The sequence below is a fragment of the Lutjanus erythropterus genome, chromosome 5 (genome assembly GCF_056507025.1).
Source record: "Lutjanus erythropterus isolate fLutEry1 chromosome 5, fLutEry1.hap2, whole genome shotgun sequence".
NCBI classification, from domain to species: Eukaryota; Metazoa; Chordata; class Actinopteri; order Lutjaniformes; family Lutjanidae; genus Lutjanus; species Lutjanus erythropterus.
The window spans coordinates 11,022,371-11,038,059 of NC_139321.1; the positions used below are offsets into that span (position 1 = coordinate 11,022,371).

The 15,689-nt window shown below is 39.1% G+C and overlaps 1 protein-coding gene across 1 annotated transcript in view; it reads right to left on the reverse strand.

Moving 5' to 3' along the window:
- The window catches only part of pigg (phosphatidylinositol glycan anchor biosynthesis class G (EMM blood group)), a 96,358-nt gene that overhangs the window by 71,259 nt on the left and 9,410 nt on the right, over positions 1-15,689 (reverse strand). The window contains exons 3-5 of the mRNA XM_084718780.1: positions 11,035-11,244; positions 8,446-8,634; positions 705-843 (exon numbers count right to left, since the gene is read on the reverse strand). Coding sequence (XP_084574906.1) covers positions 705-843; positions 8,446-8,634; positions 11,035-11,244 — 538 coding nt within the window. The remainder of the gene's footprint in view (positions 1-704; positions 844-8,445; positions 8,635-11,034; positions 11,245-15,689) is intronic.

Here is a 15,689-nt window from a genome sequence, read left to right on the forward strand (position 1 = left end):
ACTGAAAAAACTACATACTAAATATTTCTGTGTAAAACATAAAAACTATGCATTTCTGTGTCAAGAAATGCAAAAGCTCTATATTGCTGTGTAAAAAAAAACCCCTAAAAACAACAAATTTCTGTGTAAAAAATGAAAAAAGTACATATGTCTGTGTACAAAAACACATGAATGACTTTTCTTGTAAAAAGTGTAAAAACTGGAATTTTTTGTGCAGCAAAGCATAAAAACTAGATATTTCTGCATAAAAATGTAAAAGAAAAACTACATACTAAAAAAAAAACATAAAAACGCATAAAAACTACATATTTCTGTGAAAAAATTAAAAACTACCCATGTCTGTAATATAAAAAAACCCCCATAAAATCTACATGCTCATATGTAAAAATAGATAAAAACAATGTATTTCTGTGTAAAGAAAGTAAACCACTTATTTGTGTGTATAACAAAATCCTAAATCCTCCTATTGCTGTGTTTAAAAAAGTCTAAAAGCATCTCATACAACCTCACTTCAAATAATTGCACTGTTCCTTTAACTTGAGTGTCCAAAATCATGTCATGGCTGCAGATTTACTGGTGGGTCTGTGTGTCGACAGGCCCCAGCTGTAGTGGTATCACCCACCAGCCCCCACCGAACAGAATCCCTTCGATTTAACGGCAGATCTGCTGCCCTCAGCCTCTTTAAACAACAGCAGACAGCTTACCTTTTCTTTTGAAGGCCGGACTTATGAGCACCAGGGGCGTATTGACTTCTGGCTCTGACGAGCCTCCGTGGCTGCCGGTCTCCGACATGCCGTGGTCTCCACACAGCACCAGCAGGTAGGGCAAGGATCCCTCTGCCTCCTGAGAGAACAAACACCGAGGTTAATGGAATACCTCTCTATGTGCTGATCAGGGAGGGCAAACCTCAAAGCTCGGAGTCCTGAATAATTCAAACTTGGCACCAAATGAAAAAAAACATCCAGTTTGGAAAACAGCAGAGGAAATAGATTGTTACTGCAGATATTTTTTTAATGTTATTATGCTGGAGACATTTAATAGCAGAAGAAAAAGACGGTATTAAGTCATTACTTTTGAGACGGAAGTTTAGACAAACACTTTCTGGTACAGCTTCACAGCAGCTCCAGACTAAAAGAACACAGTTAAAGCAGCAAACAAACACAGGATGAGTCGGCTGTTGAGGATGACAGACTTTGATCAAGCCCGGTTTCTTCCCTAAGTGATTCCCTTTCAACTAGACTCACGAGAATCTTTCATTGACTATGAATTCAACAAGAACGCCTTGTGAGTCACTGAAGTGGGGGCTGATTTAAAAACACGACTACAGATGTTAACAAAACAAAAGCCAAATCTTACCACACATTACAGAACTCTCAAAACACTCATCCATTTAGTGGGTTATCACGCATAAAGTGAAAAAAAAAAAAAAAAAATCAAAGATCAGAGACGTCATTTATTAGTAAAGATTGAAAATCATATCTGATCATCCGCAGATTAAGCCTGAAAGACAGAAAAAGAAATCCTGGATGAAGGCTGAGGTAAATTCTGCATTCGTGTTTGGAAGTCAGACAAAAGGTTGACTTTATCCTAACAGCTATAGTAGTACTTTAACACCTGAGTTTGTGCCCTTTTGCTCCGTTTTACTCTTACCACGGCTGCATCAACGTGTTAAAGAGTTAAATCAGACCGGGGCAAAATGCGGCCTGGGGGCTGGATGTGGCCTGGCAAAGACAGTCAGTAGCATTTTGTTTATCATTAAACCGTTATTATGCCTTTATTTTGAAAGGGGTCAGTGCTGTGTTCATTGGTAATGATAATGAACTATATCTTTTATATTAAACTGTAACTTTATTCACTCAGTGCTGAACATCCATGTTGTTTACGTTGTCCTTCTTCTACTTTTGCTGCTACTATTGTTGGAACCTGTTTGCTGCATGCATGGTTCACTGTAAAACATCAAGTTTTGGACATTGACAAGAAAATATTAGCCCATAATTCATCATATGGCAATTCAGAAAGGGTGACCAACAGTAGAAGTATCCTATACAGAACACCTCTGACCATTCCATTATGAGAGATTTATTAGGACCTTATATCACGAAAGGTTAAAAGTTAGTGCCTCCTCTTCACGAGCAGTCTGTCAGAAAAGAAAAGAAAAGAAAAGAAAAGAAAAGAAAAGAAAAGAAAAGAAAAGAAAGAAGAGAAACGACCTTTGGAAACTTGTCTGTTATATTCAAACCAAAAGAGAGACTGAGTGCATCTTTTCAAAAGGGAGACAGAGTGACTTGTGAATTAAAGGTGTGAGGAAAGAACACGACTAATTTGAAAAGACGCCTGAATTAATTCCCTTTTAGGACTAATGTAACGTTATATATTCTGTGTGGATTAGGGGTGCAATGCCGTTCTCCATTAATATATTGTTAAATTTAATGGAGCCCAGCTCACGGTAAATTAGAGTTGCAAATCTTAATTATTATTGATCAACTATTAAGTGAATCGCTAACTATTTAGGTAATCGATTCATCATTTTGAGATATTTATGACAAAAATGTCCAAATTCTCTGATTTCAGCTTCTCAAATGTGAATATTTTCTGGTTTCTTTACTCCAGCCCTAATCTGCTCATTCTAAAAAATCATTTATGATTTATGATACAGACACTAACTCGCTCATACTTCAGTATTAATTTTTGCTCCATGCATCCAACAGAGTTGGACTGAATGAAACATGATGTCAAATTTAGCAGAAGACCTCAGTGATAAATAAAAAGTCTGTTTTGTCCGGTAATAAACATTATCAGTGTCTATAATGACGCATCAATAATGACATTTATTGTTATATGACATGAAAGACTGTGTCAGTAACACACTCTCAGTCTAGGTGGCTCCTTTCTCATTTAAATTCTTACAGTCAGGAGAAACATCCTTCAGCAAACTACATTACAGTTTCGTGGCACTGTGAGAAAATTATGACTGAAACAGTGACTAAAATTAGACTAAAATTAAAACTAAATTCCACCGACTAAATCGTGACTCAAATGAAACGAAAACAAAACTAAAATGTCCTTTTAACAAACTATTTTCAGAGAGCAACTAAGACTAAAACCAAATCAAAAATCCCTGTCAAGATTACCACTGCGTATGTCAACTTTACTTTTATGATAAAGTTAGAACGTGACAGAAAAAAGCGACAAATACTTGGAGTGAACACTGCAGGCTGGGGCCTGAGCCAAACTGTGCCATTGTTCTCAGCTGACCCATTATATTTGCTCCTCACTCAGCAAAGACGGAGCAAAAGACCACCTTCTGTCCTAGATTTTACCTCTTGGATGCTTGTTATAAATGGCACTGGACACAAGGGACCCAAAAAAACACCTCAAGACCAGCACTAAACACCACTGAGCCCCACACTGAGCGAGCCTCTCCTCTGTTTAGGATAAGTCAGAGCTTTACTCCTGTTCTCCGGGATGAAAGCACCTCTTTCGGGAGCCTTTTTTCACACTTTATAAAAATCCTTTTTTTAAACCAATACACAAGATACCATGCTGAATCAGATGATAGCTTATGTTCTCCATGATCAAGCCAGAGAAAAAAGAAAAAACAAGCTGAATGGTTTTTATTTTTACTCCGCAATCACGCTTGTAAATCAGTGATTCCCATCCAGGGGTACTTGTGCCCCAGGGGGTACTTCAGCTGCTAGGCGGTATGTGGAAAGCTCAACTCTATAATTCAGCTCTACTCAACACAAGCAACACAAGTTGCAATTGAAAATGTGTGAAAACTAGTTAACAAGCGAGCAGAGAAGTTTGCTAAAAGTAATTAAACACAATAGATAAATGGTTGAAATAATTGTTAACAGTTGAAAATGTTCATATTTAACTAAAACTAATTAAAAAAATGTTAAAACACGCAGCTTCTGCCTCTTTAAGTAGTGTAAGTACAAATGCAAATTTAATCCAGATGTATGAAATCATTATTGCAAAGATAAATATATACAACTTTATAGAACTAATACTGTTAAATATCACCTTAAATGTTTGAAAAGATTTGTACACATATGCAAAAAATACAAACTTATATACATAAACAGCAGGAAATGCAGAGAGGCGCTTGATCAGGACACTCTCCAGTGTTTACCTTAATCCATTATAAAAGGAGAAAAACTATTGAAAAGGATGGAGAAGAGAGACAGAAAAAGAAAAAAGACAAAAAGATAAGATTGCACACACTAGCTGGAAACCATATTAATTAGAATCACTAATTATTAGTGGGCAGCTCACAAAAAGAAACCATTAGGATTGCACTGTGCAGGTGCTTAGTTTAAAATAAGAGATGGCAGAGCGCTCCATATCATTTAACCTCTGTAAATTAAACCAAACTGTAGCTGAGATGTTGACAGACGGGAGCCTGTGTAGTTATTTCAAGAGGAATAATTGCAGAATACTGTTCATGAAAACAGGGAGGGCGTGACAGGTTTCACGACATGCTTATGACAGCGTGATGACAGTCTCATGCACAGCCCTTCAAATAAAGTCCCTTTATCAATAGTGGTATTATTATCGCTTATATTTCAAGGCTGGTCATCATCCCCTGTCTGAATACCAGAGAGAACATAATATGTTTTCTTAATACTGAGAGATAATTTGTTACAGTTAAACCAATAACTTATCTCAGGAAGTTCTTTACTTATTATTTTAGTTATTTTATCAGAGTCTTTATGTGAATAGACAAATCTGGCGACCGCTTTGCATGTTCTTCCATCTAGTGGTGCCGCCATTCCTGTGGCGGCAGGTCGTGTCAGTCACACTCGGTGCAAGACTCTCATGAGATTTTTCACCATTACGGTTAAAATCTGGTCTGGTCTGGGGTTCCCTTCTAGAAACTGTGTCTGCTGTTGCCTGCTGACAGCGACAACATGGGTAATTGGCTTGATGACGTTTGACAGTACCAGTAACCGAGGAAGGAACCTTTTAGGGTGGTGATTTTAATGTTCTTCAAATTTTACATAGTAGTTAGACATTTGAGGTAGAGGTTTTCAAGATTCTCAGGAGCAAAGTTCCTTCCTGTTAATATTTTTAATCCACTTGTGGCGATCATTGTGGTTCTGTGAATCTCTGCAGAGCCTCTGGTCTCAGACAGCGGCACTGTTCGTGAAGTTGAGGCTTGTGCATTTTCCATTCTGTTTGTTTCTAAAGTTGGCGTTTGACACTACAGGTGGAGCAGCTGAACTGTACGGGTGCTTTCCGACTTCCTAGACATTGCTGTCTAAAGTAACGGGAGACGCCGCTGCAGCAATGGCAGCTTGTTAACTTTTGGTACTTTGCCTGATTCGTCTATAGAGAACAGCTGTGTCATCAGCAAATACACCCTGGATTCTCAAAATGTGGTACTAGTAGCACTGATGGTACTCGAGCTCCCTCTAGTGGTACACTGAGGAATCTCTTTCAATTTAAAGAATTAAATAAATTAATTTAAAAACATATAATCAAACACAAAATTCCAAATAAAAATGCTTAAACCATGGGGTTGCTGAAATGTAATTTAAAAGAAATTTTGTCTTTCCTGAAATAATTTTGCTTCAATATCAGCCTGCCACATAGTCCTGTTCCTGTATATATTTGCACGCTAAACTGTGATCGCAGTAACCACTGCCTCACTGTGAAGGCAGTGTGGCCGTATATGACAACAGTCAATAAATAATCTTAACAGTAAACTGTGTAAACTTGACTCATCTGCTGTATTTTAACATCAGTTATAATGGTGGTGCTTGGAGAGACAAACATTTTCTGAGGTGGTACATGCTGTAAAAAGTTTGAGAAAACTACAAGAATAATGGCCAAAAGATCAATCCTTAAGGAACATCATTATAATTGTAAGAGACAAAGTGAAAACTAGAGCAACTCAGACCTTATTTAGACATGACAGGTGGAGCCGATGAAAATTTACTTCTAATAGCTGATCCAGCAGAGCTGTGGCGCAAAATCAAACAATAAAAAAGACCCACTGTGGTAAATTGTACATATGTTGTATAGAAGTTAAAACTCAGTAACAGAACAACGTTCAAGTTTTCTGTCAGGACAGAATATTATAAAACAGAGGGGAAGAAAGTAAAATAAAAAACAGATACGAAAGTCTCAACACTTGCAACATTTCATTTATCTCTTATGAAATAAGATTTCATGCCACTCTGCGGGTCAGGTTTAAGAAGTTCTGCACTTCAAACAGCAAAAGCAGCAGCCCAACCCTAAAATCTGAAGAAGATTGAGGCCATGTGATCTCCATTAACACAAAGGTCTGATAGAGGTCTTTATAACCAGGAGGTCCTGCTTTCCAATCATGTTTTAATGGAGAGTGTTGTGGCTGTCCACTCTGCAGGTAACAGCTTGTTTCTGCCCCTAATATGAGCTCGCTGAAATGGGCTACACGCATCACATTACAACGGAAACTTTGAGGGCCGTCATTCAAACGCTACCCTGTTTTTCTCCTTCGCTGTGCTGCAGCAGGAGCCATCATTTATTTTAGCACTGAAGGATGCAGCTGCAAACAACAGCAGCATCACGTGTGCAGTCAAACACTCGGAAATGCACCCCCCCCCCCACACACACACACACAAACACATGTTAAAAGCATGTAGTGATCAGAGAAAACACAGTTGTTTTTGTAGAAGCTTCTAAGGTATTTTGCGAGACCCCACTGGGCTGCGTCTATTTTTAGGTCACACTGCTGCTGAACAGAAAAGAACAGCCACAGCTTTCACTAATGTGACTGAAGCGAGACTTTCAAACATTTCATTCAAAGAGCTCACTGGGAGCACGTATGAGGCTGCCATTGCCCACAATGCACAGATGTCACCATGAGCCTGGAGAGACAGGATTTAACAAGACAGAATTAACAACTTTGGGGATGTGGTGAAATGTTGCCTCAACATTTCCAGAAATACCCTTCAGTGTGTCTTCTGCAAAGAGGAGAAGTTTACAATGATATCTGTGCCTGGCTTCTGTTCTCTCTCTGTTATTTCAAAGATGCAAGAGGATGAGGGAGAAGAGGGAGATTGTAGGCTCGTGTTGACACGACTTGACAATCTAAATACAAGCTACACAGATGAATGACAGCGAGACAATGCCCATTAACAACACACACACGGCACAAAGACAATATGCATGCGCAGCTGTCAGACCGCACAGAGAAAACAAGGCCACAAGACCTGCACACTGATCAAAGACAAAATTAAAGATAACACAAAGGCTTAACAGTTTATTAAATCTCTGGGGCTGCTGCAACGGATAACATAATAACTGCTGGAAACACTACAAATTATCTGTGTAATTAAATGACCATCCAAAAAATGATAGTGCTAAAAATTCCCTGATAGCATCACATTAATATATTAACTATTGATCATTACTTCACATTTGCATATTTCATTTATTTACCACACAATGGCATAGACTGCTTCTGTAATTACCCTAAAAACACTTAGAAAATGTTAAAATTACTATTGAACATTTGAAGTCTAATGTTGAGTTTAATGAAGAGAGAGAGGAACAGATGTTGACAAGCAACAATTAAATTAAGCAGCAGCGCAACCACACAGAGCAAATCAGCCTAATTAACTTGAATTGGAAATTGGAAGCCAAACATGTATCTTCAAATGCACTGAGTAAACAATAGATAGAGTTAAACTTGTTACCTTTAAAGGGATAGTTCACCCAAAAGTGAAAATTCAATCATTATCTGCTCGCCCTCTTGCCGACTGAAGGTGGGGTTTAGTTTTTTTTTAGTCCACAAAACATAGCTGGAGTTTCAGAGGAAAACAGTGCTGCAGAATCTCCCAGATAATTTAAATGAATGGTGACCAGTTTTCAAACGGCAAAAACAACCAAAGTACAAACATAAAATGCCTCCATACTGTCATTCACTCCCAGTTCAGACTGTGTGCACACACATACACACACGAACGTGGCTCCAAGCTAAGGACCTGCGGTGAAGATTTAGGCTGAAAATATGACGTCTTTCAAGTCAACTTGGCGTGTAGGGCTTTAGGAGACTTAGATTACACCAGACGAGTAGTAAGGAGGCATTTTATGTTTTTTTCCCATTTTTTTCCCATCAGCCTTCCACATAAAACAAGGTTAATGAAAGCAGTGACACTAAATCACAACAGTGAAGTGTTGGAGTGTAAAATCAAAACAATGAGGTGAAAAAAAGTGGAAAAGTGGAACTGCAGTCTCATAAGTCTCTGTGGGTTCATCACTACGAGCCATTCACACTGACCCACTGATCATATGTAATTATTGATTAGTGCAACTTCAAAACTTCACAGAAATTTCCAGAACTTCCTCGACGCTTTTGCAAAACAAACCGCAACAAATTTCATACAGCAAAAAACAGAGGAAACCAAATCCTCTCGTGCGACATGAAGTAAAAGCATTAGGATAAGACTTCACCTTTGAGATGAGGGCGCTGTGAATCTTCTTCAGGATGTCGTCCATCTCCAGGAGTTTGGGCTGGATGAGGGAGCTGTGGGGTCCACTGATGTGACCGATGTGGTCGAGGCCGAGGTAATGGAGGATCAAAATGTCCCAGTCGTCTCTTTTCAGGGTGCTATCCAAGTGACGGGTCACGTTGTTGTCAACCTACATGGAGACATGATGCAGAAAAGATGCACATTTACTGATCTACAGGATTTTAACTGATAACCAGTTTAGGGTTGATATTATTCACAATTGCCTCAGAGAGCAAACAAAAACAGAGCTGAAAGGAGATTTACCCAAAGCTGTAACAGAGTCTGATAATTGTATGATTATAATCAGGCAAAGATTTTCCAGCAGATATTTACCTTCGTCCCACACTTCAGGTAAAGGGCTCAAAAATCTGCAGCACCAGTATCCTAGTATAAACAAGAACAGATTGCATACAGTCCCACAGTAGATGCGTAGCTATGGCATATGGAGCTAACTGATGAGCAGTTTTTTGTGTGATCTCATCTCTGTGCCTCCCCAGTGGATCAGTTGCCTTCATCTCCTTAATGCAGCTCGCTCGTAGATAATGCAGTGACTGAATCATTTCCAGACATACATGTAAAGCATATTGCACACAAAAAATAAATAAGCCAATGCTTAATTAATCATTACCGCTGTGTGTATAGGGTACTGGCATGTTTTAGAATACTTGCATAGCAGCTGCAGACTGGGGTTACCTGAGTGTAGATTATATTGTTGTATAATGCAGAGAAAAGCTTTTTGCATCCAGCAAGAAACTCACAATGCTTCATGAATAATCAAAAAAGAAAACAGGAGGATTTTTAGCAAATATTTCATAATTATACAGGCTTCATTTTTCTATTTCTTAATGACACAGAAACATGATTTCTGGGACGATTCGACTTCTATTTTAAACAAATTTGGCATATTCGCAAAAAGAAACGCCTGAGGTGAAAGTGAATCGTGATGATTCGCTTGAGCCATGCTGCAAAATCTTTAGTTCACAGGGACAGACACTAATATTTTATAAGCACTGGTCCCATGGGCCTCCAGTATTTTTTTTAGTGGCCCAAATGTAAACTTGTGGAAAAACAATGCAGAAAGACAATTTAACATAACTTAACACAGATTTCCTTGACTGTGAGTCCGCTTTTTCCATGAATTGTGATGTGGTGTTTCCTGAGGGCACTGTTTCAAATGAAAAACGAGCTAGACTTCTCAGGCGAACACGGCACATTACATTCTTTGATGTGTCACATTCTACCCATTTTAACTCCTGTTTCCGTTCATACCTCAGTAACCTCGACACATCGGTAGCTAGCTGGCAACAAGTGCTATTCACTGCACTTGTAGAGTGTCGAATTAAAAGGTGTGAAGGAATCTGGCTGTTTGTGAACTGTAATGTTGTGTTGGTGAAGTCTCATTAGTATGGGGATAAATGGAATATTTCCTGGCCACGGAGTAACTTTTTTTTTTCCCAAAATCTGCTTCCCCGTCCCTCCGCCACACCTAATCCGAACCCACCCTTCACACTCTGACGGGGGGAACACACTTTGACACAACACTGGATCGCTGTCCATTTACTTACTTAGCCTAGCTCCATGAAGAAATGATCAACAACACTTTGGAAACAATAGAGAAGAAAGATGAAAGCTGAAGAAGTAAATTGAAATTGTTGTAATTTTATATTGAATTTGGGATGAGGCAGAAGCCACTGTAATGATGTGCATTGCACAGTAGGCGTGTCAGAGTTTTGAGAGTTTTTGAGGCTACAATTAGATTTGATTCAAACTTTTTTGCACCAACAGCTACGCCATTGTTAGACATTCTAGTCTTGATTTGTAAAGATCAACAGATCATTGGTTTTATACCCTGACAACTATCATTTACAGTTTCTAATTCCTCTTTAAAAAGTTTCTATATGGTATCTGGTGTGATCTTTGTAGTGCTGTTCTTCAGACACGTGCTGGATGCTGCTAGTAGGTGGCTGGAGATTGTGATTGACTTTCAATTTAACACTGAAATTGTGACACCCTTATTGCATTGTAATGCACTCAGAAACATTATCACTTCATGCAAACAAATAGCTACAGCAGGGGTCGGCATTGGGGTGGAGTGGGGAGTAACATTAGAAGAAAACATCTGGAGAAAATGCATGAATTTGTTTGGTCTACAATAGAGACATAATCTTCCATGGAAAATGTTCTGTGGCAGACCAAGCGAGGCTTATAGGGAACCAGCCTAAATGCAGATGGTGTCATTATTCTATAGTCATTACACTGTGTAATCAATATTTAGTTCATAATGACATGACAAATTAAGGCAAACAATTTGTCTATTTCCACTTAAATGTCAAACCCTGCAGTTTAAACGTCAACACTGTGGCTACTGCAGAAAATAAGGTTTCATAAATTCTTTCAGAATTTCTTAATGTAAAACTCCTGTATCATATCAGCCACCAGGTGCTTTAATCCTTTATTGATGTAGAGCAAGAAAATACATCACTCAATATATTTCAAACAGCCAACCCCTGGCTGTTTGACTCAAACATACCTCAGTGTAGTCAGACACAAAGAAGGACGTCGTGCCGTCGTACTCCATGAAGTGTTTGGGGAAGAGGCGCACCCAGGTGTCATCTCCGTAGAAGACTATCCGCTTCCCTGCTGTTTTGGCCTGCCAAATGAGGTTGTCTTCCAGCAGTGCGGGAGAATTCAGGTTCATTACCACATCAATGAAGCCTGGGATACTGCCAGTGGTAAGAGCCTGGGGAGGGATATGTTTTTGTCATTGTCCTTTGAACAATAATTGTCTTTTAATGGTGTCATACAACCTTACAGTTTCATCATATTAATCCAGCTAATTAAGATTTGTGCTGCAGTAAAGTGTTCAGTAAAAACTGTTTTTATATATCAATAATTTTCACAAAAAGGAGATAGATTAAATTGATTAACATCCCGTTTATCTAACTGATATAGCACTGATTCACAAACTAATTCCCACAAGCCCAAAACAATCTGGCTGCCACATATGGAAGCTGAAAGCTGAATCAGGTAGATTTATGTCATTTATGAACTACAGTTTCTACTGATTTCATCATAAAAATCTGAAATAAAACAACACTGGCCTCCATTTGACTGACAAGGAAAACACAGCCTGCTTTGGGAGTCAGGAGAGAGCCTGCTGCATCGTCGAGGGGGAAGTACAAAGGCCTTGTCTTTATGCACTGAAGGAGACATGAGATTGCAGATGCTGGCAGGAAACAGTGTTATTTAAACCCCCTATGAGCTGCCTGGAGCACAGCCCGAGATCCTGCGGGACGCTCAAAAATCCAGGCTAAAATCAGAGGTGACCAGCCTTTATTGTGTGAGGGCCGCCGTGTTGGAGGAACCTGTCAGGGGAGCTGGGCTGGCAAATTCAAAGTCATCTCTGAAATCACTTCTTAAAACACTATTTTATCTGCTTTATTGTTGATGTATTTGCCCTTAAACAACCCTGTTTTTTTCAGCTCACATCTGGGTATTTTGTTCACCTTATCAGTTTTTAGATATTAGTGCTTTTTTTTTTTGCTGGCAAAACACTTTGCAGCAGTTTGTGCATGGTTACTGTGTGAGTGCCTTCCTATAACAACACTGTGACTCCTCCACAGACACAGGAGACAAATACCAATAAACTAAAGATATCGCACCTCCTCAAATAACCTCAAGATCTGCCACAAGCTTCAACAGGACAGGAAGGGGAGGGTGAGACTGAGTTGTATTCAATTGGTTGCAACCTACAGCCTCGTCACTAGATTTCACCAATTCCTGCACACTGGTCCTTCAAACTCCTGCATCCATTCACCCCTAAATGTTCATGTTTCCTTCTTCATAGTCTTCTGCAAGAATTGATTTAGCTGTTTGAGTAAGGTTAGTGAACTAGGGATGGGACTGATCCAGTTCAGTATGGTATCGGGGCCCGATATCAATGTAAGACATTCATCAGGTATCAGAGTCACGTCACAGATTCACATTTTAATCTAAATACCATGTATCTGACACATGTTTTCAGTTTGAAGACACTACGCTCAACACAGTGACATCACAGCTGTTCAGTGCTTTTCACTTCTACTCTGAATTTGCAAGTAATGTAAGAGAAAAGCATTCAACATTACAGTAATACGATACAGGTGGAGTGAAGAAATGTACTAGCTGCCTCACTCATAATGTAAAATTAAACCACCACGAAAATGACAATTACCAACATAAACCACCATGTTCTGAACAAACCCACCACAAACATGTTACAAATGCATGACAAGCACATTACAAACACTACCACTTGGATTCTGGAAAATAAAATATTAAATTTAAACATCTATTTATGCAAATGTGATTGCAACAAGCCAAAATCCTACAATGCCCCATTGAGGTACGGCATTACACAAGTGATATTACACAAACTACACAAGCTTTCCAGATTGATATTCAGTTTCAGCCTCATGCAATCTTACTACTACTACTACTGCTCCCAATAATAATAATGATGATAATCATAATAACAGTGAAAAATCATAAACATCAAGAAAAAAGGAGTGTTAGTAAAAATCAAAAAGTGGATCGGCACATCTCTATAGTGAACCCACGCTTCAGTAGCCCCAAGTACTGTTCACTGTTTTCCTAGAGTGTTGAACTTGAAAGGTGCAAATGAACTGGGATGCTTGTGGAACTGTAACGTGTTGCTGGAGACTCACACTTCATGGATAAAGCTTAATGGCCACAGTGAGCCATGTGCATTTACTATTTGGCAGTTATGGAGTAACTTTTCATATCCACGGGCCATCGGGCCATGGTTAATGTGGAAACAGACAACTTTTCAGCCTCCTACCATTTCCAAGTGTATTATTGTTCTGCCACTGTGGCAAATCTTTCTTCATCATGTGTTCCCCCTTACTTTACCCTGCTACCCCTAACACACCTCCCCCGCAAACATGGAGAGAACTGCTATGGGAACTATGGGCACAATAATGGATATTTGCCAAAATGCGATATGCCAATATTTTCAACTCATTATGGCTGATAGCCGACGGCAATACCGAAATATGCACATATATTTTCCCACCTATTTGTGGAGAAAATCAAGTCTCTCCTGTTGTGGAATTTACATATTATGATGCTGACTGTTTTCGTGATCCCACTGGCAGATGTGTACATAAAATACAATGGTTTTCAAAATACACACATTCAGTGGGCAAAACAAGAAAACTACTGCTGATCAGCTTTTTTTCTCTTTGTTCTTCACTAACTCGTTGTCAGTTGTCATTATCAGAGTGATGCTCTTAAGGTGTGTGACTAAATTTGTAGTGGTGAAGGAATGTGATTTGGCTCCTCCTCATATGACAAACACTAAGCAATCATTACAAATAGCAACTTTGATATCCGTTTCAGACATTTCAAAAAAACCTTCACGTCGCCGAGGTATTCATACCGATTGCACATAATTTAAGTATCATCTTATCGGCCTGTCATATCAGCATTTCAAGCCGATGCCAATATTTCATTTTTAAGATGCGCTGAAATTATAGTGCGCCCTTGGACACAACACCAGACCACTCTCCAGGGATCAACAGTAAGGATTGCTCACTTGCCCAGGGGGAGCAAAACATCAGATGACATCTGGCTATCTCAACAACTTAAATGCCCAACTGGGTAAAAATATATGATAATTAAGTAATGGTTAAAGTAATTTTTCATGCAAAAATTTGCAGAAAATCAAATATGGAGATTTCCCACTTCCCACTTTTCATCAGTAATATGTTTATTATCATATTAAACTGAATATATTCGGGCTTTGGCTTTTGAAAAATTGGGATGGACATTTTTCACTATTTTCTGACATTTTACAGATACTGTAGCTCTAGATTAAACATGACAATTGACCTCAGTCTTTGTTGTTATTTGATAACCAGTAATAATAAATGAAACAGTTTGTGCAGAGCCAGGTGAAGACTGACTTTGGCCAAGTAGATGTCTGGCAAACCTGCCTAACTGGACAAGGAAAAAAAAACAAAATACTTCACTGTTAGAATCAGTTTTTATATATTACTGAGGTTTATTTCCTTGCAAAACACTTTGTAGCAGTTTGTGCACAGTTACTGTGTGGGTACTTGTTCTACAGCAACTCTGTGACTCCTTCACAGACACAGGAGACAAACAGCAATAAAGCAAAGATATCACACCCCCTAAAACAACCTCAAGAACTGTCACAAACCTTTCAAACCTTTCCTTATTTGCTACCACACTCTCCAAGGACAATCATTTTTTATCAAATTGTGTCTTTGAGAGGTTTGTGTCTCCAACCTAACAATGACAAACTTATAAACAGACTTTATGACATAACATCAGAAACCTTTCAGCCGATTCACAGGTATCGCTCCGGCAGGAAAGTGAAGCTGAGATTTTTGAGCCTCATTTTGGGAGCTTTGTTCCAGAGCTCAATTATTTACCGCTTCCTTCCTGTGCGATTGTTTTGCTCCTGCCGGTGCAGATGCTTGTTTCAGGACGAGACGGATGGTTCCGCTTCAAACGCAGTCCTCTCGGTCCGCCTATTCAGTCTCACTGTGGTCCCCAGACTATTAATAGAGACGGTCTGACCAATGAAACCAGTGGTTCAGATGAAAACAAAAACACTTTGCTGTTAGGCAACAATAAACGCAGCGGCATATGGAGATAATTCTACTGTAAAGAACACCATCAGCTGGAGATGTGCAAGAGCTCAGTGAAAAAGTTTTAAAAGAAGCCTAAATCTTAAAGTCTCTCCAGATGCCAAAAAACATTGAGAAGCTGCCCAAACGAATCAGTGACTCATCAACATACTAATTACTGGCCCACAGTATGTGTCTCGGCTTACGATGTGCCACTGCTTAAATGTCAAATACAATATCAGTGGGGTATGCAGACTCTCTCCGGCACTGTGATCAAAACTTGTAGAGGTGCCAAAAAACAGACGGAAGGGGGTTGTGACTTCGAGTCTTCAAGGCTGGCAGAAGATTTCTCAGTTTCCTTTTCACTTATGTTTGGTTGACTACTGAAAGGAAGACTCTGTACCATTAAAGGGGCAATATGTAACAACTGTGCATCCAAAAATGAGTACTGGACTCTAAATAGCAAGTTGGAGACACAGACAATATATTAGACAGGTTGAAACACTATTTAATATACAGTCTATGGTTA